Source organism: Podarcis vaucheri, assembly GCF_965113315.1.
Source record: "Podarcis vaucheri genome assembly, chromosome: 7".
Taxonomy (NCBI): Eukaryota; Metazoa; Chordata; class Lepidosauria; order Squamata; family Lacertidae; genus Podarcis; species Podarcis vaucheri.
The window spans coordinates 47,408,102-47,431,299 of record NC_138765.1 but is presented as its reverse complement, the minus strand read 5'-3'; the positions used below and the strand labels follow the sequence as shown (position 1 = coordinate 47,431,299).

At 39.8% G+C, this 23,198-nt stretch overlaps 1 protein-coding gene and 1 long non-coding RNA gene across 8 annotated transcripts in view; both read left to right on the top strand.

Moving 5' to 3' along the window:
• LOC309537523 overlaps positions 1-23,198 on the top strand; it is a 940,942-nt gene that overhangs the window by 788,535 nt on the left and 129,209 nt on the right. The gene's annotated exons all lie outside the window — the stretch shown is intronic.
• Positions 1-23,198, top strand: part of CDH8 (cadherin 8) — a 250,914-nt gene that overhangs the window by 145,033 nt on the left and 82,683 nt on the right. For all 7 annotated transcript variants that reach the window (XM_082232293.1, XM_082232294.1, XM_082232296.1 and 4 more), the window contains 2 exons: positions 9,103-9,270; positions 22,653-22,840. In XM_082232293.1, the coding sequence (XP_082088419.1) occupies positions 9,103-9,270; positions 22,653-22,840 (356 nt within the window). The remainder of the gene's footprint in view (positions 1-9,102; positions 9,271-22,652; positions 22,841-23,198) is intronic.

Here is a 23,198-nt window from a genome sequence, read left to right as displayed (position 1 = left end):
GGTGTGCAATTGAAACTGTATACCATGAGACCAATCTGAACATGAAACTAGTGTATAATGAGGAAGCCTGCTTATTAAATGGAGCACATTAGATTGGGGCTATCCAATCTGCAGGAGCTAAAGTTTCCATGCGGAACTGGGCTTAACCTATAAAGCCCTAAAAATGTAAGGCTCAGGCTTGTTGGAGACTATAAGGGTTTTTTTTTCTTTTGAAACTGCCAAAGTAATACTAGCTTCTCTAATTAACTTCAGATTCCATAATTACTGAGGATCATCATCTAGATCCTAAAGGCTTTTCCCTGGGGGGGAAAGACAAACTTATATATAAAAAGGCTACTTCCAATTAAGCACCAGTTTCATCAATGTTCTCTTGCAATATAACTTGATTATGAACTGGGCTTTACTTGAGCACATGCATTGCGGCCCCGATTGATGAAATATTTACTGATATGAAAGGATTGTCAAATAACCTCTAAGCATAGGTGTGCTAGAGTTGTTGCACTTTGTGTAGAGTAGAAAATAATTTTCTCCACCACAAGAATGAGCTTCAAACCTGTACTGCAAAACTGTCTTAATATAGTTACAATTAAATATTATAGGATACAAAATAACACATTGCTCTTAAACAAGCTAGCAATGTGGCCCAGCCCTCTCTTTAGACCTTATTGCAGTTCAATACACTTTTTTCTCTCTGGTCCAAAAGAGAGAACTTAAGCAACTTGCTTGTTCATCATCACAAAGCTTAGCTTCTACTGCTGCTGCTGTTGACTGCATCGCTCACAAAGAATGCTGAGGTTCTCGGGTTTCATCTTTCTTCTTTGAGAAATTGCAGCTCAGCAGGCACGCTGACGTGGACCCCAGATTATGGGTAACCAATGACACCTACGATGTAACGTGATGTCATGGTGTTGTGACCAGAAGTCGCACTTGGAGGCATAAAAATCACACACATGAATATTAGGAGAAATTCACAATGAATGCTGATTGATTTTCATCTGGACTTTTATTTTGAAAACAAACAAACAAGCAAACAAACAAACTGTTGTGAAAATAGGGAAAACTGAGTTTAAGATTATAAAATTGAGGAACTGGTAGAAACTAAAATTTGTAGTTTTGCCCATTCCTAGATTCAGCTACCTCTGTATAATTTTAAAATATTGTCCACCCACAATTTCTCTGACTTTTCTTTTCTTTCTCTCCAATTTCAACATGTTTCACTTTATGAATCTTGAATCTTTCTCTCTCTCTCTCTCTCTCTCTCTCTCTCTCTCTCTCTCTCATCTATTTATCAGTATGCAGTATTACTTCTTTTTGTGGGAATACTGCAAAGTTGTACAAGTTTGTTTGTTTTTTCATTTTAAAATGTTCAGTACTAAGGTGAAAGAAATGATAGAGAATGATGTGAGATGTTTGACAGATAAGTATGTACAGTCATACCTTGGGTTACAGACGCTTCAGGTTGCGTTTTTTCAGGTTATGGGTTACTTCCAGGTTTCGGTGATCGCACATACACAGAAGTGCTAAATCGCGCTTTGTGCATGCGCAGAAGCGCCAAATCACAACCCGCATGTGCGCAAATGTGGTGCTGCGGGTTGCGAACGCTGCAGGTTGTGAACGTGCCTCCCGCACGGATCATGTTTGCAACCTGAGCATCCACTGTAATTTGTGTACATTAGGTAAGAAGTGATTAGGGGAAGATATAAGCTTGCCTATCAAATATTTGAGATGTGCTAATGAGAGGGGGGGAAGGAACACTTTTTGTAACTCCTTGTATGTGTGTGGGGAGTGTTGAAGGTGATGTCCTAAAAGGTGATAAAGCAATCACTATGTGTTGATTACATTACTGCAGAAGAAAAGGTCTGTGCCAGGAATGGGTGTAGTATTTAGCAAACAAAGAAGGCAGATGAGTCATTTCCTCCTGGTCACAAAAAAAGTGAAGAAGACAACTCCAGCATGAATAACATAATATAAAAATCATATCCTAAGTAGTTTGCAAATTCTACCCCGCCTCCTTTTTAAGGAACCACTTACAGGGACAATTACAAATAGCTGTGGGTATTCAAGGGTACTGTTGCTGAAATTCCAAGTTCTTACTGATCATTCTGATAGCTTCTTCCTGAAGCTGTTGGTGTTCAGGGTCAAACACCTTGAATTTACTTGCTCCCTCCCATGGTATTCTCCCCCATATGATACATTTTAGAGCAATGGTAGTCAACATTATATTCTCCAGATGTTGCTGGACTGCACATCTGATCACCATTGACCATGCTCACTGAGGCTGATGTGGGTTGCAGTCCAGCATCATAAAGGGTACCATGTTGGCTACTCATGCTTTAGAGCGTTTGGTTTCAAGCAGAGGGCTAATTAGAAATCTGAAACAGTACCACTTGGACTTGCCAGCAATCTCTACTAAGTCTCTTAGTTAGCTGGTATCTTGCTTCTCATCCTCCACCTTGCAAATAGGCTTTATCGCATAACATAATTCAGTTTCATTCTAATAACTGTCAGTATACCACTGCTATTGTTTAATATTTATTATGATTCATATAGCATCGACAGAGATCCATGATGCTTTACAGAGTACAAAAGGACAGGTGTCGGCATCAAAGGCCTTATAATCTAAAATTTAACATAGGGGAAACAATTGAAGAAGGGGAGAGAAGTGGTTGCCTCACTTCAAAGAAGGATATTGTACAGCTGGAATAGGTTCAGAAAAGGGCAAGCAAAACGTTCAAGGGGCTGAAGCAGCTCCCCTATAGTGAAAGGTTACAACAGTTGGTGCTTTTCAGTTTCAAGAAAAGGTGAGTAAGAGGTGGCCTGTTACAGATGTATAAAATTAAGCCTGGCGTGAAGAAAGCAGATCAAGAACTGTTATTCTCCAACTAGAACTTGTGGGCATCCAATGATGCTGAATGCTGGAAGATTCAGAGACAGGAGGGGGAGGAGGAGAGAGAGAAAGTACTTCTTCACACAGCTCACAGTTAAATCCTGGAATTCACTCCCAGAAGATGTAGCAATGGCCACCAACTTGGATGCCTTTAAAATAAGATTAGACATGAAGCATAAGGCTATAGGCACCTACTAGCTATGATGACTGTGTTCTATCTTGACTGCTGGAGGTGGTATGCCTCTGAATGCCACTGGCTGATAATCACAAGCTTTCAGGTTCCCCATGATGCATTTGGTTAGCCACTGTGAGAACAGAATGCTGGACTAGATGGGTCATCAGCCTGATCTAATAGGCTCTTCTGACATTCCAATTTTTTAAAAAATTATTTTTATTGAATGATTTTATGTTACAAAAAAACAATAGAGCCATACTACCACTAAATATAATTAAGAAATTAAAATTACATACATCAATATTTAGTTTGTTATTTGTTATTTACCATCTTATTTCCTCCCAAACATACCAATTTTGACATTCCTCTGACATTCCTATTTTTTGTGGGTGGAAGGGTAAACAGGGGGGGGAGGGGAACCTTTTTATTTGTGTGATTTTTGATCCCTGTGTTGTATCTTCCAACTTTGGTTTCTCTTTGTTTCTCATTTTTTTCCAATCGTAAATTCAGTTCTACATATTTTCATATCAGTTAGCACTGAAAATTCATGAAAACTTTTAGTATGAAATTATCCTAATATATGCATTTTTGTATGCAATCTTGCCTAATATAATGCATTTTTTGTATGTTGTTTTCACTAATATATGCATTTATATGCACATTTTATTCTGGTATATGCATTTTTGTATAATAATAATAATTAATAATAATTTATTATTTATACCTCGCCCATCTGGCTGAGTTTCCCCAGCCACTCTGGGCGGCTCCCAAGTATATATTACTTGGCTGAAGAATTCCATTGCAAAATTCAGAGAAGTGCAGGATGTCTGTGTTTTGGTTTGCATATACTCTAGGAAAATGTGGATTAAGTGGGTTCAACTTTAAGTGGAAACTGAGTGAAATATCTCCCTCATCCCTAGCTAGTTTGCTGGTCTTTTCTGTTATACTGAGATGCATGTTTCAAGCATTCTGCTACCATCCTGAGGGACAGACCTTTCAGATAGAAAGAGAAAAAGTCTCCTTTTTGCAGGCAATTTAAAATATTTCATAGACAAATCTAACTGCTCTCTCCCACTCCTTCCCCCTCCATCCCATTCTGTGACCTGTACATGCTATTAAAGCCAGGTTCCAATTAAAACAACAGCAACAACAACAACAAATGAAACAGATGAGAAATGAATGAAAAATGAGTGGATTATCATTTGGAACTCATTTGTTTGAATTCTCATTCATTTTTTTATTAATTAAATCAAAAGCAGCTCACTCATTTTGTTTATCATTTGTTTTTAAAATGAATGTATGGCCTTGATGCAAATCTCTTGTTCCATGACTCATACAGGGATTGATGTCTAGGTACATTTATGAGCTGCCCATTTCTCTCTCTCGAATAGAGTATAGTTTGAATCAAACATATTCAGAAAGTTAGATGCATTATACAATTTTCAGGAGAGTCTATCTCCCTTTCTCTGCTCCATTTACCCTCTTATTCAGTTGGCAGTAAATGATGTGCAAAGTTATATGGGAATATACACATAATTCTATTTGTCTCTGATTATATCAGACAGGTGACACTGAAAATTACTCTTTAAATAAAAGGAGCTAAATCAGAACAAAGTTTCCACATTTCTGAGTGTGTGTTTTTTAAGAGCTATGTGATTGTAGCTTCCTGGACTTCATAAGATGCTCTAGAATAGGGATGCAGAACATGCAACCCTCCAGCAGTGACCATAGTAGGGAACAAAACGAAGTTCTTGTACTAGTGTGCAAGTGTGTGTACTAGTGTGAATAACTTAGGCTCAGGATACCTTAAGAACTACCTTAGCCTGTACATCTTAAGTTGTTCACTGAAATCATTTTGGTCCCCCATGGAGTAGAGGAAATTGTGCCTTCATTGTTGAGGGCCCAACTCTGTGAAGCTCTCTCCCAGTAGAACTCAGATAGGCCCTGTCACTGATGAGTTGCGGTCACCTGGTTAAAACAGTTTTATTTCAGGTGGCATTTGCATTGTGAATGCACATCTAATTAAAAATAAATAAATATGCTGATCTTCATTTAAATTTCTGAAATTTTAAATATTTGAGGTTTAATTTGTATTTTAAGTTTTGTATATTTTCTATCGGTGTAAGCCACTTTGAGACCTAGATGGTGAAAAGTGCAATACAAAAATTTAAAAATAAAATAATAATTAATCACTATTAATACACTTGCCAAGCTCTAGCATTGTTAGTGTTGAAGCACAGTTAAGAGGGAAATTCTCATTTTATTGCACTGTTATAAAAGGGCTTAATTTGTGCTATTGTGCTAATATGCCACTCAATCGTCTGATGGGGTTTTTGTTGCTGTTGTATATTGCTTGCTAATTTATTTTTATTTTGCCAGCAGGCAATTAACACCTATTTAGGAACACAGAAATATAAAGATTTAAATGAAATATATTCATGCCTACCAGGCAATCCACCAGATGTTGCTGCAAGACTTGACAGCAACAGTCACCTATTTGGGAAACCATGAGGAGGAATCCAAGCTTTCCTACCAAAAACAGTATGAACTGGGTGAAATTTATCTTATGGGTGTAAGTAATATAATTATTGCCAAACTCTGCATTCAACTGAATAGTTGTGCAAGCTCACAGACTTTCTCCCATTCCTCCCCGTCATGTGCCCCATAGCCTTCCCATGTAGGGTGAAGAGATGGTAGATTGTTCCATCAGCACAAACATTCCTGCTTGCCCAATAGCACTATCTCCTTAGTTGCTGGTTTGAATGCAAACCTAGGCTTTTATTATAGCATTAGATCCAGCACCAAATCTGACCACTGAAGGAATGCTAGCCGCCCACTCCTCCAAGTTGCCAAGCAAGGTCTGAGAAAGGAAGAATGAAATAAAATGATGAGAGAAAGGGAGGTGGCACACTGCCATTTACTCCTTTCTCAATATTCCCCCAAGCCCTGCAGTTTAAAGGTAGAGAAGCATATATGGACAAGCAAATATTTTGGCCATAAACCATACTTAAGCATCTCCTTAAATTGTCCCCTAACATTAGAGTATTGTTTTAAAGGTTGCTATTTATTATTCTCATTATTCTCCTAAAATGGCTATTGGTGTCATATTGCCCAAGAGCAAATAAAACAGTGGTAGAATGAGATTTACTTTTCAAGGAGCTCTTAAATTCATACTCAGCAATTTGCCCAATCTGTCTCAGAACCTGAATTGGAGAAAATATACCCTTGTGGTCTATGTGACTGAGGTTTTTTTAAAGGATGTATTTCGAAAAGCAAACACTGGATTCAAAAAAGGGGGGAATTAGATGGGGGAAAGGGGAAGAGTCAACAGTGGAAGCAAACATGGAAATGGAAAAGCAGGCAAAAATAAGGTTTTAAGTTGTTTATTGCAGGGGTTGCCAAATGTCTGGGGTCTAACGGGCACATTTTCAAACAGGAAAGACTGCCGTGGACACCACACACACACGCACACACCCTGCAAACAAGTGCACAATGCGAACTATTCTACTGGCTACAAAAAGATTCTTCTTTCGATCTTAATTTCAGTGGGGGAAGAAGGTACCCTGTGGACACCAGAGAAGGTCTCTGAAGGTACCTAGTTGCCCACAAGCACCACTTTTGTGATCCCTGGTTTCTTGCCACTCACAGCAGCCTGAATAGTTTGTTGGAAGAGGGGAGAGACCTGTCCTTCCACAAAGCTCTCTGACATTCTGCACACAACAATGGAAGTACGCAGCCATACAAGGAAAACTTCCAGATGTTGATATCTCTCTCACTGAAGATGGGTGAACTGCAGTGGCTCACATGCCATTGTGTTGAAAATTAGCGGGGGCATCTCTGCACCCCACCTCTGCACCTCCACAAGTTAGAAAATATTTCAGTTAATTCTGAGCAAATCCATCCATCTATATCTATCTATATATCCATCTATCTATCATCTATCTATCTTTCATCTGTCTATCTATCATCTATCTATCTATCGTCACCTGCTTTACCTAGAGGAGTGATTAGAAAGAATGTCCCCTGGAAATTGAGGGGGGGGGGAGCAAAACTGACTCCAAATGGGACCATTGAGGGTGGCAATAAGTTCCTCTGAGAAGAGTGGACTCTCCTTCAAGTTTTCCCAAGAGCAGCCTTTCAAAGGAGGGCATAAACTATAATATCTTCCCCAGCTTGGATTTTAAGCTGAGCTGAAGAAGAATTTGAGAACTTCACATGCTCTGTTCTCCTTTCAGCCAAGCATTGCTAAACCCCTAAAACCTGCTACTGGATCTGAACCTACCAAATTTTGCCATCCTCTTCCTTCACACAGAGCATAGTTAAACTATGGAAATCACTGCTTCCAACCTAGATGACTTTAAAAAAGAAGCCATTTAAATAAAATCCATGGAATAAGGCAGGCTTCCTCAACCTCGGCCCTCCAGATGTTTTTGGCCTACAACTCCCATGATCCCTAGCTAGCAGGACCAGTGGTGAGGGATGATGGGAATTGTAGTCTCAAAATATCTGGAGGGCCGAGGTCGAGGAAGCCTGGGATAAGGCTATCAATGGGTACTAGCCATGACTACTATGCTCTGCCTCCACAACTGGTTGCTGGGGACCACCGGAGGAGAGAGAGCTCTTGTGCTCAGATCCTCCTTGACGGCTTCCCACAGGCATCTGATTGGTCAATGTGAGAACAGGATGCTGGGCTAGATGGGGCATTGGTCTGATCCAGCATACTCTTATTTCCCTTATTTCCCTCTTCCTCTTCTTCCTCAACCACTACAGGATTGTAGTTATCACTAGGTTTTTTTTAAAAAAAATGTTCACATAATTACTCCCAGAGCCTATATTGAGTTAGTTCCAGCTTTCTGGATTTCAAGGCTTTTTATGTTTCTCACTAATGTCAATCTAAATATCTCTCAGCCCCAATACAAAGAAATGGGCTGCATGATCTCACTGTGTTAGAGAATTGCCACTTTTCAAATAATACTATTGTTAATAGAAGACATGAATAGTATATAATTGTAAATGTTTCCACATACACAGAGTCATCCAGCTGAGAGCTCCAAGAGGATAAGCTCCTGGATAGAAGTGGGGTTTCCCCACCCCCTTCTTCTGCTTCTTCCCATGCCTGAGAAAGAAACCCCTGGAGCACAGTGATTTTAAAAGCCCACTGCACTGGTGGATTGAATTCCCCTTGACACTCTTAACGCTTCACTTATTACTAAGATGATTCCATAACTTGAACTTCTTGCTCTCTTTTCACAGACAAATGATTTCATTTAAAAAATGATTCAAAAACTGGATTAGTAGGGGGCATCCCCTCAAGAAAAACTTCTATACTGTTATGAATTTGGCTGCTAATAGATTGATCACCTAGCAACTAATAGACTTAATAGCAAAACATGCACTTCCACACCCACACTAAATGCTCTTTGATTACTGCAAGTCTGCTGCTTTGGAGCATTGCACCCAACCGAGATTGTGGAACAGCCAGTTTTCTACCTGTCCTCCATTTTTAAAAAAAGTTTTTCTTTGCAGGAATGAGTATTGTTTTAAAAATAATCCATCATTTATAGGCTGCTTTAGAATTTATTTAGAGATTCAGTTGGTTTGGGGATGAGATTAACTTATCATTGTGAGGTCGCTGAGGATGGCCTGGGTGTTTTTTTTTCCTTTCCATTAAATACTTATTGCAGCCTCCCTGGCTGTCAGCACTGCATGCTCTAAAAAGGCCCCATTAGAGGAGTTATATCACAATGTTTTTCTTGAGCTGCCACAGAAGAATGGGAAGCTGGGGAGGCTGACTACCCAAACACCAAGCATGCAGAAGGGAGGGATGGAGAATGCACAAGAGGGGATCTTTTGTTAATACTGAGAACATAAGCCCTGATGGATCAGGCTGGTATTGAATAAAAGTATTTAATGCATTTTACCCAAACACATACAGCTTCAGGAAAAGCACCCCTACTACTCTTTAACCTGTTCTTGGTCAATTGTGTGTTGCCCTGTAAACTTCCTCTCTATTGTTTGTCTTCTCTTTCTTTCCTTTCAGCAATTATTAAAACGGCTCTTTCAAACATGGACCGGGAAGCCAAAGAGGAATACACGGTGGTCATCCAAGCAAAAGATATGGGTGGGCACATGGGCGGATTGTCTGGAACCACCACTGTGACAATTACACTCACCGATGTCAACGACAACCCTCCGAAATTTGCACAGAGTAAGTGGTGCTTCTGGTGCTAGCTTACCTTGTTGACTATATTGACTTTCCTAGAGTACCTCTCAAACACTGTCCTGTTTGTATGCTAATACAGACAATGCTTGTTTGCAATAAAAATGTTGTATATGGGAAATAGAAACCAAATGAAGGTTGTTTGATTGTTAAATATATCTGCTGCTAAGTTAGTTTTCTCACAGGGTGGAATTGGCTAGTGATGGATCAGTTTCAATCTGGTTCATGTCCCTTTCACATGCATTCACCTATGCATCTCTGCTATCCTGTTTCAAGGCAGACATTTCCTGTAAAAATTCCACATGGGTTTAGTATTTTTGTTTAAGTATGTACAATACACAAGTGGTATGCAGGCTGGCTTTAAGAATGGGCATGTGAGTGACTGGCAGCTACAGCATGTGGCCACATCCTGTTCTGACCAGGGTGGAAAATGAGAACAGTCCATGCCATCCCTGCCAGTGGGATTTCTGGCTTCCTTTTCATTGGATGTGGCAGGAGCTGTGCTTCCTAGATACTCCAGGAGGCTGGAACCTATGAGGTTAGTCTTCAGACCACCTTGTGGAGCTTGGTGTCTAAAGGCCATCCTTATCATGACTTATTTCCACTGTCCTTCTGCCATGTACCAGCTAAATATTAAGCTTCTCATTGTCATATTATAGAACCTCTTCCCAGATGCTATAATTTGCTCCCCTCTTCTCCACACCTGCTTCTATGCTCTCAGCTGCCATTGAATTTGTTCACTGCTCACCTTTCTATACCTGCTGCCATGTTCCTCATTATTTCTGAAGCAGTTTGCATCAAGTTATGTCTGCATAGCAAATTCCTGAGCTTAGAATTCTTCAATTCTGAGTGTATTTCTAAATGTATATTTTGAACCTGGCTTTGGTGGGTGAATCCTTGGAGTTCTTGTAAAAAAGCATAATCTGAAGTCTGCACACCCTACGTCCACATTATTTTGGAAGCATGTGTAGGAGAGAGAAACAGAAGTGACCTTACGGTGGGTGTCTGCTATAGACCATGAAGCCAGACTGAAGACTTGGATGAAGCCTTACTAGAACAAATCTAGGTGTTCTTGGACTCCAGCTCCCATCAGCTCTAGCCAGCATAGCCAGTTGTGAGGGATGATGGGAGTTGTAGTCTCAGACCATCTGAGGGGGCCACAGACTCTAACCAGTGGTCCACACACAAACACACAGACAAAATAGATTGCCACAAAGTCTACACAGTAATTGTTAGAGTTGATTTATGCAGATAGAGGCTTGAACCATAATCCATTATATGCAAAACTTTGTGTTATAGGAACCCTAGGAATAAATACTGCATGTAGCACTATAGAAAACATGCAATGGTGATTCTACATTTTGAGAAACACCATAGCTCTTCCTTACTCGCTTTCTTATGACTCCATCCCATATATTTATACACACTGCAGTGTTCTTTCCACTGTTTTCAATGCCATTTCAGATTATTCAGCAGCCATTGAGTTACACAACCAGTAAAAGAAGAAGAAAAAAGACATATGTAGTTGATGACAGAAATAAAGCAATGACTAATTGGAGATGAGAGGGAGAAATAAAAGTGAATAAGTCTAGGTCTAGTTAATTGTTGATCTTTAATTCAAAATCCATATTTACTGCTATGGTTCCAGTGTATGTCTTGCTGGGTTAGGTTAAAATGATTTGGCATCATGCTGAGCTGTTCTGCAGTGCTTTGTAGTCTGCATCAAAGTGGTGGTGGTGGGGAGGGAATTATAATGAGGATTGATTTTTGTTTGATAAAGGTGTATTCTAATAGAATTTTGTAATGCAACCATCTAAGATGCCAGCTTATCTTTCTGCCTTTCTTTAAAAAACAAAATAACAAAATAGGAGATTAAGATGTAGCAAATCTAGATGGTCTCCTAGTTTAGAAAATGTGTTAATGGCAATTTAAAAATAAAACATTTTTAAAAGAAATAAAATAGTAATGCCTTAGGCTTATTCACACAAAATTAGCCTGTCATTCCTGCCTCTCATTTCACAGTTACTGCATGTGGTTTTCTGTTTTCTGTCACTTTTCTTCTACTCTGTGACCCACAATTAACCCACAAGTGGTGGCAACAGTCTCCTCCCCCTTCCAATTAATCATGTCACATGATTATATATTGCCACAGCTACAGATTGGTGTGCTTTGAGTCTGAATTTTCTACAGAAAACTGATTTTGGCTCAAAAGTGTATGTACTGTGAACTGAATAGGGCCATTTCAGGTGAATCTAGAATTTTGCTGGAACATGTCAAGACAGCCCTGAATTGCCCTGGGTCAGATTGCCCCACCCAGAGTGAAATATTTGGAGTCGTGGGCTGCAGGGAGAAGGAGAGGCAGGTGGCAGTCTCTGCAAAGAACAATATAGGACTGTTGCAAGAGAGACCTCAAAGAGACCCACAGTATGCTTTGGCTATGTGCCCTTGTTCCCAGTGGAGGGTTCAATCCTGATGGTTACAGAGGCCTACTTCTCTAGCTCCTTCCCACAGGGAACAAGCTGGGGAAGCAGACCCCAACAGGATTGCACTCTCCTCTGACCAACTAGCGAGCGCAAAGTATCATCCTGCTGACTGCTGGGATCCATTTCACTAGCATATGCACACAGAAGGAAAGAAGCAACTGGCAAGATTGAAACCTCCACTTACCAGCTGATGAGTGGAGTATACAATCCTGCTGGCTGCAGTGCTGCCAAGAAGGAGGCAAGAGGCACACATCTCCTTCTGTCACCCCACTTCCAATTGTGGATTTAATTGGGTTTCTAAAACCCTGATTAAACATGGGGGTGGATTGGATGCAGTGTCTCCTTCCCCTCTCTGCAGCATGCTTAACTGTTTTTTAAACATTTAGTTGGCAGGGGGGCACAGCCCTAGTGTGTATGGGGAAGGTCACTATAACTTTTTTCTTCCTTTTGAGTCTGCCTGTTCCTTGCCTTGCTAGCAATAGTGAATGTGCTCCCACTTCTGCTCAGTGCCATTGTTTTCTTTCTTTGCATGGTTTAGCATCATAGTACTGGCAAGGATACAATGCTCTCATTCAGATTTGCCTTCAGTTATTATCCTGCAGACAAAGTCTGATCTAAATCACAAAGCCAATTCTGAGTAAAAAACAAACAAACAAAAAACACTGCTTCCTGCACTCACTCTGGATTGCCATCGAAACAAAAGCCCTGGAACAATGAGGAGAAAGAATGGGCTAGACCTGCCTTGTAACAGTGGCTGAGGGAACTGAGTCAGCCATGGATGAAAAGGCAACACACCCAACAACTGCTGTTGTATTCAAGGCATGTTCTGGGTTAGATCCTTTGATGGGACCCCTCCTACTTTACCTAGCCTCCTCCAGCTTCCTTGTTGGTAGCAGCAAGCAGCTGCATCAATGCATGTGAGTTCACATATGTATTAGTCAAGCACTTGATATAGTCATGCGTACCGTCAAATCCAGATTGTTTTTTAGCACAAGTGTAGGAAGAGGGTCCCCATGAGTGAACTGAAGGATCTGAAATTTCTAAAAAATGCACAGCATTGTGTTTGCAATCCAAAATGAACAGAACAGTGGAACATTCCTTATGCTCCTGTCCCATCTCAGAAGCAAGACCAGACAATATGAAACACAGGGGGAAACTTAGGATAAGAAGGATTCTAGAAACACCCATAAATTAAAATGGCCAGGAGGCACAAAATGGCCATTTCAAATCATAACCTGTATTTTCTGTAGCTTCTGGTCATGTTTACAATTATCTCTTTGCAGCCACTAGAAAGTGCAGGAAGAAGAAAACTCATTATGCTGAGTTAGCCATGGGAATGGAGCCCTCATTCTCCCTGTGGGGTTATAATGCCACTTGGTAAGAATGTAGGAAGAACCATGTTGGATAAGGTCAAAGGCCCATATAGTCCCAAATCCTGTCTTCATAGTGGCCAACCAGATGTCCATGGGAAATCTTAGTGCTGTGGCCATTTGGCTCACCCATCATTCAGAATTCAGCCGTATATGACCTGAAGTTCAGTATAGTAACAAGCATCCATTTCATTACTGCCCCAGGAAATAGATCGTCATCTTTGGGATTTTTTTTAAAAAAAACATTATTATAATCAAGTCAATATAAAGAGAAAGAGCAGACTGAAACCCAGTTAAGCCACTTGCAAATCATAATCACTTACAGGACTGTGAATCATAACCACTTACAATGCAAAGTAGAGTCAGATCTGTACTGCAAGAACAAAAACAGCTTTTGTGGATGTCACACAATGCCAATGGATAAAACAGTCGAAATATGCATCGGGACAGATTTCACACTTACTATGTATTTGAAGCCATCCTCCTACTCATTATATTATGTGATGAAATGAAAGAGTTGTGTTTCTGCATCTGATTGTGTTGCATGTGCTCTGTGCGATAGCAGAATCCAATAGAAGGTGACATGTTCCTTAATGATGCAAAAATCCATAGAAGAGAGTACTTGGGTGATGTAAATCACCATAATGTGGAGAGACATTTCTTAGAAGATGTGTGGCATAGAGTAGTTCTAAATATGTAACTGGAGGTCCACTGTTGTCAGTTACTCAAGCTTTTATAATTGCATCATAGATAGTTACACTACTGTCAGTTTTGCTGAATACTCTGAAATAAGTTCATACTTGATCCACGGTGTAAGGAAGAACCATAAGGAATAAGCTGTGACAAAGTAGACATTGAACTGGTTTTAAGTGGAGAACAATTTTGGTGGAGCACAATGCCCAATAACAATAGCATCTTGAAGGTACAACTAAATAAGGAAAAGGATAGCCTGTTGCAGCCAGTTGTGTTTTTGCTTTTTAATGTTCTCATTAGGGTGTGCACTGGATTTGGCTGAGGCCTGAGCCGAACTATTCTTATTTGGAGAGACTTGGGGATTGGAGAAGTCGTGTTCAGACAGGCACAGATCACTACAGGCTGGATTGGATTGCCCAGGGGGTGGGGCATCAGGCAGGAAAGAGAGGCAGGCAAAATGGGAAAACCCAATTAAGGAGCTGAAACCTACCTGTGATTGCTGGCTGCATCTTTCAGAAAAAGGTATGCCCAACTTTCTGCCTAACTGACAGCCTCCTTCCTGCCTGATACCTTCTTCCCCTTGCTGTCTCTGCACAACAGCAATTGAGAGGAGGGAGCAATCCTTGACTGTGTGGCTAATGTGATGCTCTGCAAAGAGCTTTAATGCCAGGAGGGGTGATGGGGAATATTCCTGCTCTTGGTTGGGGTGTGTGTGAAGGACAAGCAAAGTCTCCTACTCTCACCTCTCTAATTATTTGTTACTGGCCACCAAAGCCCCCTGATCTTCTGATTTGAACAAAAAACAAGAACCATTAAGCTATGGTTGTTTGCTCTGGAGCTGTCTCTTTTGTGGGGTGTAGTTAACCTGCTTTTTTTGTCTGTCATTTTGTTTGTGGTGTGCATGGGAAGATTCTTGTCTGTTTTTGTAGGGAGGGGGCTGAGTTTTTCTGGGAAATCAGTGTTTTGTGGCTGAAAACTTTCATAGATACCCAAAAGCTCCAAAAGGTTACAGGCCCTTGCCAAATATTGGAACTGGATAATGTTGATAGTCTGGATTTATCAAGTGACTGATCTTAGAAGTTCTGGCTAGCAGGACAGATTAACTGTATCAGCAACTCTGTGCAATCCCTCCATTGTTGATACCTGCTATAAGGGCAACATTGCTAAGAACATTTGCTTGGGAAAGAAAAAGATTATTATTTTTAACAACTGTGGTGGAATCTAACTGGTATGGAAGGTTATCAAAATTCATAAGATGTAGAACATGACACATTCACAATAAATTATAATGAACCAAGATAGTATGTTATGTATGTTTATTGGTTCCAGGCAGAATACAAGCATGCATTTATGGCTGGATTGTGAACTAATATGACACCCCTGAGCCTTAGAACTAAGAACAATGAACTTTCGGTCTGAATTTCAAAGCACATTCAACATCATAGTCCTGCCTCTCATCATCCTCAAGGTTATTCATAATTCCATGTCCGATTTTTCCCTTCCACATTTTGACTCTGGAAATTCAGACTGTGGGAAGTCAAAACAAAATTATTACAATTTGGAAGACAATTGGACCTTTTTATTTTAGTTTTTTATTTTTTATTGGATTTGATTTGATATGTTAATTGGATGTTTTTATTGGAAAATTAATAAATGCATTTTTAAAAAAGAACAATGAACTTTCATACCTACAGGTTTTGCTTAGAAATAATTTAAGGGGTCCCACATGAGACATATTTTGGATTTTTTTAAAAAATCCCAACACTTTACAGATAAGATTTTGTTCACAAGAACAGCTGACTGCTGTGTAAAGCTCAAGTATATTAAAATAAGCTTATGCCTCACAGACAATATCTTAGCCTTGTGTTAAGTCAATTGGAATAACTACATTCGCTCCTTATGTACTCCCAATCACTGATCTGGATTGAGACACACGCTTAGGCGTGCGCACACACACCCTTTCTCATAAGCATTCACTGTGAAACAATGCACCCTTTTGCCTTGATTTAACCACCCCATTTGGAAACATTGCAAAAATAATCAAAATCCAAGCCATAACACACCTTCATTAACTGATCTTGCATTTGTGCACTTACAGCTGATTCTTAAATGTTTACCCTAGAAGTAAAACACACTGCATTCAATGGACCTGACTTCCTTACAAGTCTCCTTTTCATGACTAAGAGTGCAAAGGATTCAATGCCCCGTGAAGGAAGGACACCTACAGAGCACCTGCAGTCTTAGAAATGCAATGAAACTTACTATAGACAAGCATCAGGCCTTTGCAAACTCTAGACAAGCTCAGTAGCAAACAAGAAGCAATGCCAGATTTCTGAATTTATCTCCAGTCTTGTTAAAATTTTACAAATTGCCACAGTGTGAAACAGTTCAGATTGAGATTGTGAGGCATATAATGGAGTAGTTACCACTTACCACTGTACTGTTTCCCTATATGTTAATTGTATGTCTATATATATATATCAGCCCAAAAAGGGTTGGGTTAGGGTGTTGTTAATTGTTATTGCCAAAATGGTTAACCCCTCACTCATTTGTAGCCTTCAGTGTTGCTTCTGTGATGATTTGAAACTTACTGAGGGCCAAAATAAAAATACTAGGATCTGCTGTCCTTTCTTGCTTTCCAACCCTTCCTACTCACCACTGCCCAGCCCTTTGCTACCCACTTCCCGCCAAAGTGGCCAGTCCCATCTCTTTACACCTCACCCAACCCCATACCCTCACAAAATGCCCCACCTCTCTCCTCACAGTTCACTCCGCTCCTCTACTTACAGCTTACCCAAATGCTAGCTCCCTTTCCAAAATGGGTAGGAGGTGCTTCAGAGAGTGCTTTGCCAACACACCTCCTACCCTTCCTTAGACACTGCTGCAGTGATGTTTAGCAGAGGAGGAAGTAGTTCAGAGAGAGGTCTCAAAGTTAGTTCCATATTTACAATAGATGCTGATGTCCATGCTTTTAAAGGACAAGTCAAAAACAGAAAGGATGGGGGAGAAAGGTCACCCCAGGCGGTTTATGGGTGCCAAATCCCTGGCCCAAAATAAACCAGGTGTTGATCTGCCACAGGCACACACCTGATGGATGCCTTGGATCAGCCTTCACCAACTTGGTGCCCTCTAGATGTTTTGGACTGTAACTGCCAGTCTGGGGCCATTGTGAGGACAGAATGCTGGACTAGACAAGAACTTTGTTTGCAGGTAATAGGGTCTTCTTAGGTTGTCATTTACTTAAAATGTGACTGACCTTTGTCATTAAATTCCTTGATCTAAATCTTTTCCTTTTTCAAAACAATGGGTTACATGCATGTGATTTACAATGCCGCTTTTGACTGCATTAAGAAAAATGCCCACTTAAACAATTTAAGACCTCTGTGTTACATGTGGATTCTTGTATGAATTGTTACTACATCATTCAATTGCTCACACACTTTCTTATAAATGATTTCAGGGTTTGTCAATTAGTGCCATATTTATTTATGCTTCATCCTTAAAAATGCATGACAAAGAATAAATTACAGAGTAAACTGATGTTCTGTTTTGTGGACCATAATATGTTAGTTTTCTGCAGTAAGCACCAAAGAAAAGGCATTATGGCCACAGAGTACAAAGTAGAGGGAGGGAGAACTATGAAGAAATCAATTGTATTTTAAGGCTCCAAATGGCCTTGCAGGGTGTAATTTTTTTGAGTTATCCCAAAGGGCAAATTACCTTCAAGGAGATTTACAAAAAAGGAGTGTGTCAGGCTTGCTTTGACCTTTTCTGACAGTATGAAAAGTTGCATCTAGTTGTTTTCTCTTTGCTTCCCTACACATATTTATTTATTTCTTATATCTTATTCACCCTTCACTATAAAGGTCCCAGGGCAGCTTAGAACAATATAAAATGCACTTATAGAAACAAAGGATGCATTTAAAATTATTGTTATTAAAATATATTGGGGGGAAATACAAACTGAACATTCCCCCTCTTTCCCCCAATTCAAAGGATGTAAACAACAACAATAAAGTTTATACAAGCACTGAAGTGAAGAGAACCTGAAAGTTACTAATAACAATACAAAGGATAATGTTAACACAAAGCTATACAGTGGTACCTCAGGTTAAGTACTTAATTCATTCCGGAGGTCCATTCTTAACCTGAAACTGTTCTTAACCTGAAGCACCACTTTAGCTAATGGGGCCTCCTGCTGCCGCCACGCTGCCGGAGCACAATTTATGTTCTCATCCTGAAGCAAAGTTTTTAACCCGAGGTACTATCTCTGGGTTAGTGGAGTCTGTAACCTGAAGCGTATGTAACCTGACGCATATGTAAGCCAAGGAACCACTGTATTATGGAATGTAGATGGTACAGTTTGTCCAGTAGCGTCTTGGTTTGTGTGCTGGCCTGCAAGCCACTATAAAAGTTTATTAAGATTTTTTACTTTCTAGTTTTTCAGAAAGTGTCATGCCCTGATCGTGTACATTTGGAACAGTTATAATTATAAACAGTAGAACAATTAAAATTGTTCCAACTCAAACAGAAGAGCATATGCTCATCAAAAAAAATTCATGAAGCAGATGTATGTAAATCTGTTTCTTGTTTGTACCATTCTTCAAACCCCAGTCCAAAAGTTCACCCATCCTGTTTCCACAGTAAAGTGTTAGAATTTTTCGTTTAAATATTCCACATAGAGATGTATATTGAAATGCGTATTATAAATGCATTTTCTTTCAAAACTTGCATTTCAAATGTATTTTAATTATTTTTCAAGCCAAGAACTCAGGCCCGGTGTCAGTGTTCAGTCAGGTTGGGCAGTGGCCAATGGACCCAAGGGATTTGATAGACCTCTTACTGAACTGACTTCTTACTAATTTCCTCCTTGCTAGGCCCCTAGGTGCTTTTGAGGGAGCCAAGCTCATCCCTCACCTACACTGAATGCCCACCATCTTAAGTTACGCAAAATATAATGTCTTGGCTGGTAGGTTTGTTGACATACATAGACAGCACATGGATATTATCTGAGAGTTAGAACCCTCTAACTCTAGGACCCTCGTACCTACAGGACCGCCTCTCCTGGTATGTCCCACTGAGGACCTTACGGTCTGCAAATAATAACATCAGAGAGATTAGGCTTGCTTCGCCTGGTGGAATGCTCTGCCACAAGAGATCAGGGCCCTGCAGAATTTGACATCTTTATGCAAGGCCTGCAAGACAAAGTTGTTTCGCCAGGCCTTTGGTCAGGGCTCAGCCTGACTCCCCTTCTCTTTCTGTATAAGAACTAGTATGAAAGAGGCCTCCCAGCATTCTCACAGGCCCATATAAGAACAGAGTAAACAGTTGGGCCTGATGAGCATTTACTGTTCCCAACCCTAATCCTGCGGAAAGCCATCTAATTAGATTTTAATTTGATCCTGACTTGTTTTTAGGAGGTAATTTAATTATTGTTTGATTTTATACCAATGTTATATATTTGATGTTAGCAGCCCTGAGCCCGGTTTCGGTCAGGGAGGGCGGGATACAAATAAAACCTATTATTATTATTATTATTATTATTATTATTATTATTACTCTTCCATGTTTGTGTGCACGTGCACATGCACATGTATGCATGTATAGGGATACCAGCAGGTTGTGAATTATAATTCCAAGATAAAATGTTAATCAGAGGGGCCTCTAACTAAATCCCATAGCAGCACACTGAAATGATCCTAAATGGCTGGATCCTTGATGTCTTGCTTTCCAGTTAGGAACATGGAAGCTGTTTTGGATTGAGAAATATCATTTATCCATCTAGCTAAGTGTCATCTGCAGTGGCTTTCTGGGGTTTCAGATGGGGGACAGTCCCAGCCCTACTTGGAGATCTTGGCAATCTACTGCATGCAAAGCAGATACTGTGCAACTAAGACCCTTCCCTCTGATGCCCATGTATCTCCCAAAATTAAAGCAAGGCTGGGAAAATTATGAGCCAGTTCTGAGTGTTGTGCTCACTGATTCAGTAATGGGCACAAGATTGTTGCCTGCAGATTTCTGAGTCCATTATTCCTTCTAGGATGTAATTCTCTCCCTCTGTCATTTTAGATATGGATCACACTCACTTGTTTCTTACATTCCTCATTCAGAAATGGAAACACTCTCAGCTACTCCAACTTTCTACTAACCCATTAGAAGAAGAGAAGAAGGAGAAAGCACTTCCAGAAAATCTCCCTTCTCAGAGCAGTTTCTATAGCTAGAATGGAGCATAACTGATTAGCAAGCAGACTGTCAGCTCCTGGATAATGGACCCTCTTTTTTTTACATTTGTAAGCTGCGCATGCTAAACTCATTTTCCTAAAAAAAAAAATTCATTCTAAGCACACAAACTTTGTAATCATTCACAGGTTCATAGCTGACCATAATCTATGCAAATAGTTACCACAATTACGCTATAACATGACACCAACACAGTCTGCCCCTGAAGGAGTAAAATGAAAATAAAAATGAAGACTACAGCTCCCATTGCCCCTATTTAAGACTCTCTGACTCATCAGGTATGCATGGATTTTGTCTGATTGGTTTCAGTGATAAGTAGTCCTGAAACTGATAATTTCACCTCTTAGCCATGGCTGAAACAAGTGAATTACCAAGAAGCATGCATAATTAGACTGTCTGTAGATGTGCTCAGGAGCCAGAGGTTAGCCATGCTTTGCTGGCTTCCAGATCATTACTAAAAGTCAGAGAGAGATGTCATTAGAATGAGCAATTTGATTCTTTCCCTAAGTAATGAGAAATCTGAGATGTAATGTAAAATACTCGGTTGGAACCCAATTTAAGCCAGTTAAGGGTGACTTCCTAGGATTTGAATTAGGAATGTGCAAAAACAACCCCAAGACATTTTTGCAAGCTTTATGAAAGCTCTATTAAAGGATGCTTCTGAAATTCCCCTCATGGAATTTCCTCCAAGATTTTAGCATCTCCTTACTTTTTATATTACTGAGTTTTTGAAACAAAAATGAAAAACATATAATTCTATTATTATGAACCAAAAGTGTAAAAGCACCCATATAACAACCAGCTAACTAGAAGTTAAGCATAATTAAGGAAACATTTTGATCAGAGAATATGTATTCTGAAAGACCACAATCAGATTCTAATTATAAAATTGTACTGTTTATTTATTTATCATATTTCATGTAAGATTCATATCTTAGGAAACCTCTCAGAGTGCTACACTCACGCAATTGGACACACACACAAACAATTTATATACATCTTTAAAGCAATTTCACATATAAAAACAATTTCAAATCCAGTATAGCTACAGACTAAACTTAAAATAGCAATCTAAAAGGTTTGTTGAAAAATAGGTGTCTGCAGTAGGTGCAGAAAGTACAGTAAAGATGGTGCCCATCTGATATGTCACGGGAGGGAGTTCCAAAGTGTAAAACAGGTGTGGGATATCTTTGGCCCTCCAGATATTGCTAAACTACAACTCCCATAATCCTGGGCTATTGACCATGCTTGCTGCGGCTTATGACAGTTGTAGTTCAGTAACATCTGGAGGACCAAAGGTTCCTCATACCTGCTCTAAAGACCATATTCTTATTATTATTATTCAGCTGTACATAGTTTTTCTGCTGACCTCTGTTTGCTAGCCACTTTAGTTATTCTGTTGATTATTGAATTTGTTGTATGCACTTAGTGATCTTTTATTACAATACCTTTTAGGGCACTGCTCTTCAACCTTGGGTCTTCAGATGTGACAGGACTACATCTCCCATCATCCTTGACCATTGGGCTGGATGATGTGCATTCCACATGTATGGACCCAAGCTTGAAGAACACTTTATTAGGGCCAAAGTATATATGAAGTGACATTACTCAATAGCAGGTGCAGTGTGTCCAGTAGAGTCTTGGTTCATGTGCTGGATAAATGGCATAATATATTATTATTTTACCATCTACCTTTGTATTGATATCAGAAACTTTTGGAATTTCTCCACTTCAGTGTGTATACAAACTAATTATTTAGATATGAACTGTGTTTTAGGGTTGGGTAAAAAGGGGTGAAGTGTTCAGTTTGTCATTTTTTGCTTTTCAATATGTAACTTCCCCTCTTTTAAGAATATATGAAGTTAAATGCAATTAACATGTAGGGTTCAGGTGTTTAAAAATGCAAATAGAGTTAGGTATGTCAGATTTTCTAATTATAGGATCACTGCAGGGAGGGAGGGAGAACTTAATTGGTTCCTGCACTGTTGTGGACCTGATTAAAAACCCTTCTCAGAAACAGCTATTAGCATTGGGAGGAAGCTCCAGAGCCCGACTCTAGGGCCATAAGAAGCTCTGCTTTTCCAATCAGGCAAAGACAGAAGACCTGCTTCTACCAGACCTGGCCAATCCAGATGCATCATATTGTCTACAAAGCACAGAGACTGACATCTCACACCTTTATCTACCCTCCCTTGTCACTGAAGAAGACTCTAAGGCTTGGCCACCTATTGTCCACAGTAAATAGGTTAGATGACAACCTTTGGATTAAGCCCTGATATTCCTGGCATAGATAAACCATAGAAATGTACCAAACCCAGTAAAATGTTGTAAGAGGGTGTTACAGGAATGGACAGTAATCCCATAAATATACGTGCCAAATGCATAGGAACATAGAAATATGCCTTTTATTGAGTCAGGTCGTTGATCTACTGAGATACCTACTGTCTACACTGACTGGCATTTGCTCTCCAGGATTTCAGATGGGCTTCTCTCCCAGAACAGGAGGAAAAGAGACTGTTGCCCAATTTAATATCCAATTATTTGTTTGTTTTTATTCACCTCTCTTCTTCTCTCTTTCTCCCAGGTTTGTATCATTTCTCAGTACTGGAAGACATTAGTATTGGTGAACCAATAGGAAGGGTGAAAGCAAATGACCTGGATATTGGTGAAAATGCTAAGTCATCCTATGACGTTATTGAAGGAGATGGAGTGGATATATTTGAAATCACTTCGGACTCCCAGACTCAAGAAGGCATTATTAGATTGAGAAAGGTAAATGGCAACTGAAAGACTGGGTTTGTGGATTTTGGCATTGAACAAATGAGTTCTAGCATATTGTGCTGTGAAGGTATGGAAGGCATTGGTTAGGAAGGAAGTATCCCATGTCCTGTTTCCCAGTACCTCATATATAGGAGCATAAGAAGTTGACTTATACCGAGTCAATCCATTGGTTCATCTAACTCAATACTATCTACACTGACTGGCAGGAGCTCTCTTGGATTTCATACTCTTACTATCAGAAGGTTCTTCCTAATGTTTATGCTATCCCACATGGTCTTTCAGATATCAGCAAGAAAGATAATAGTTTTCATTTCTTTTAACTGTTAACACTGCACGACCTCTGATCTGT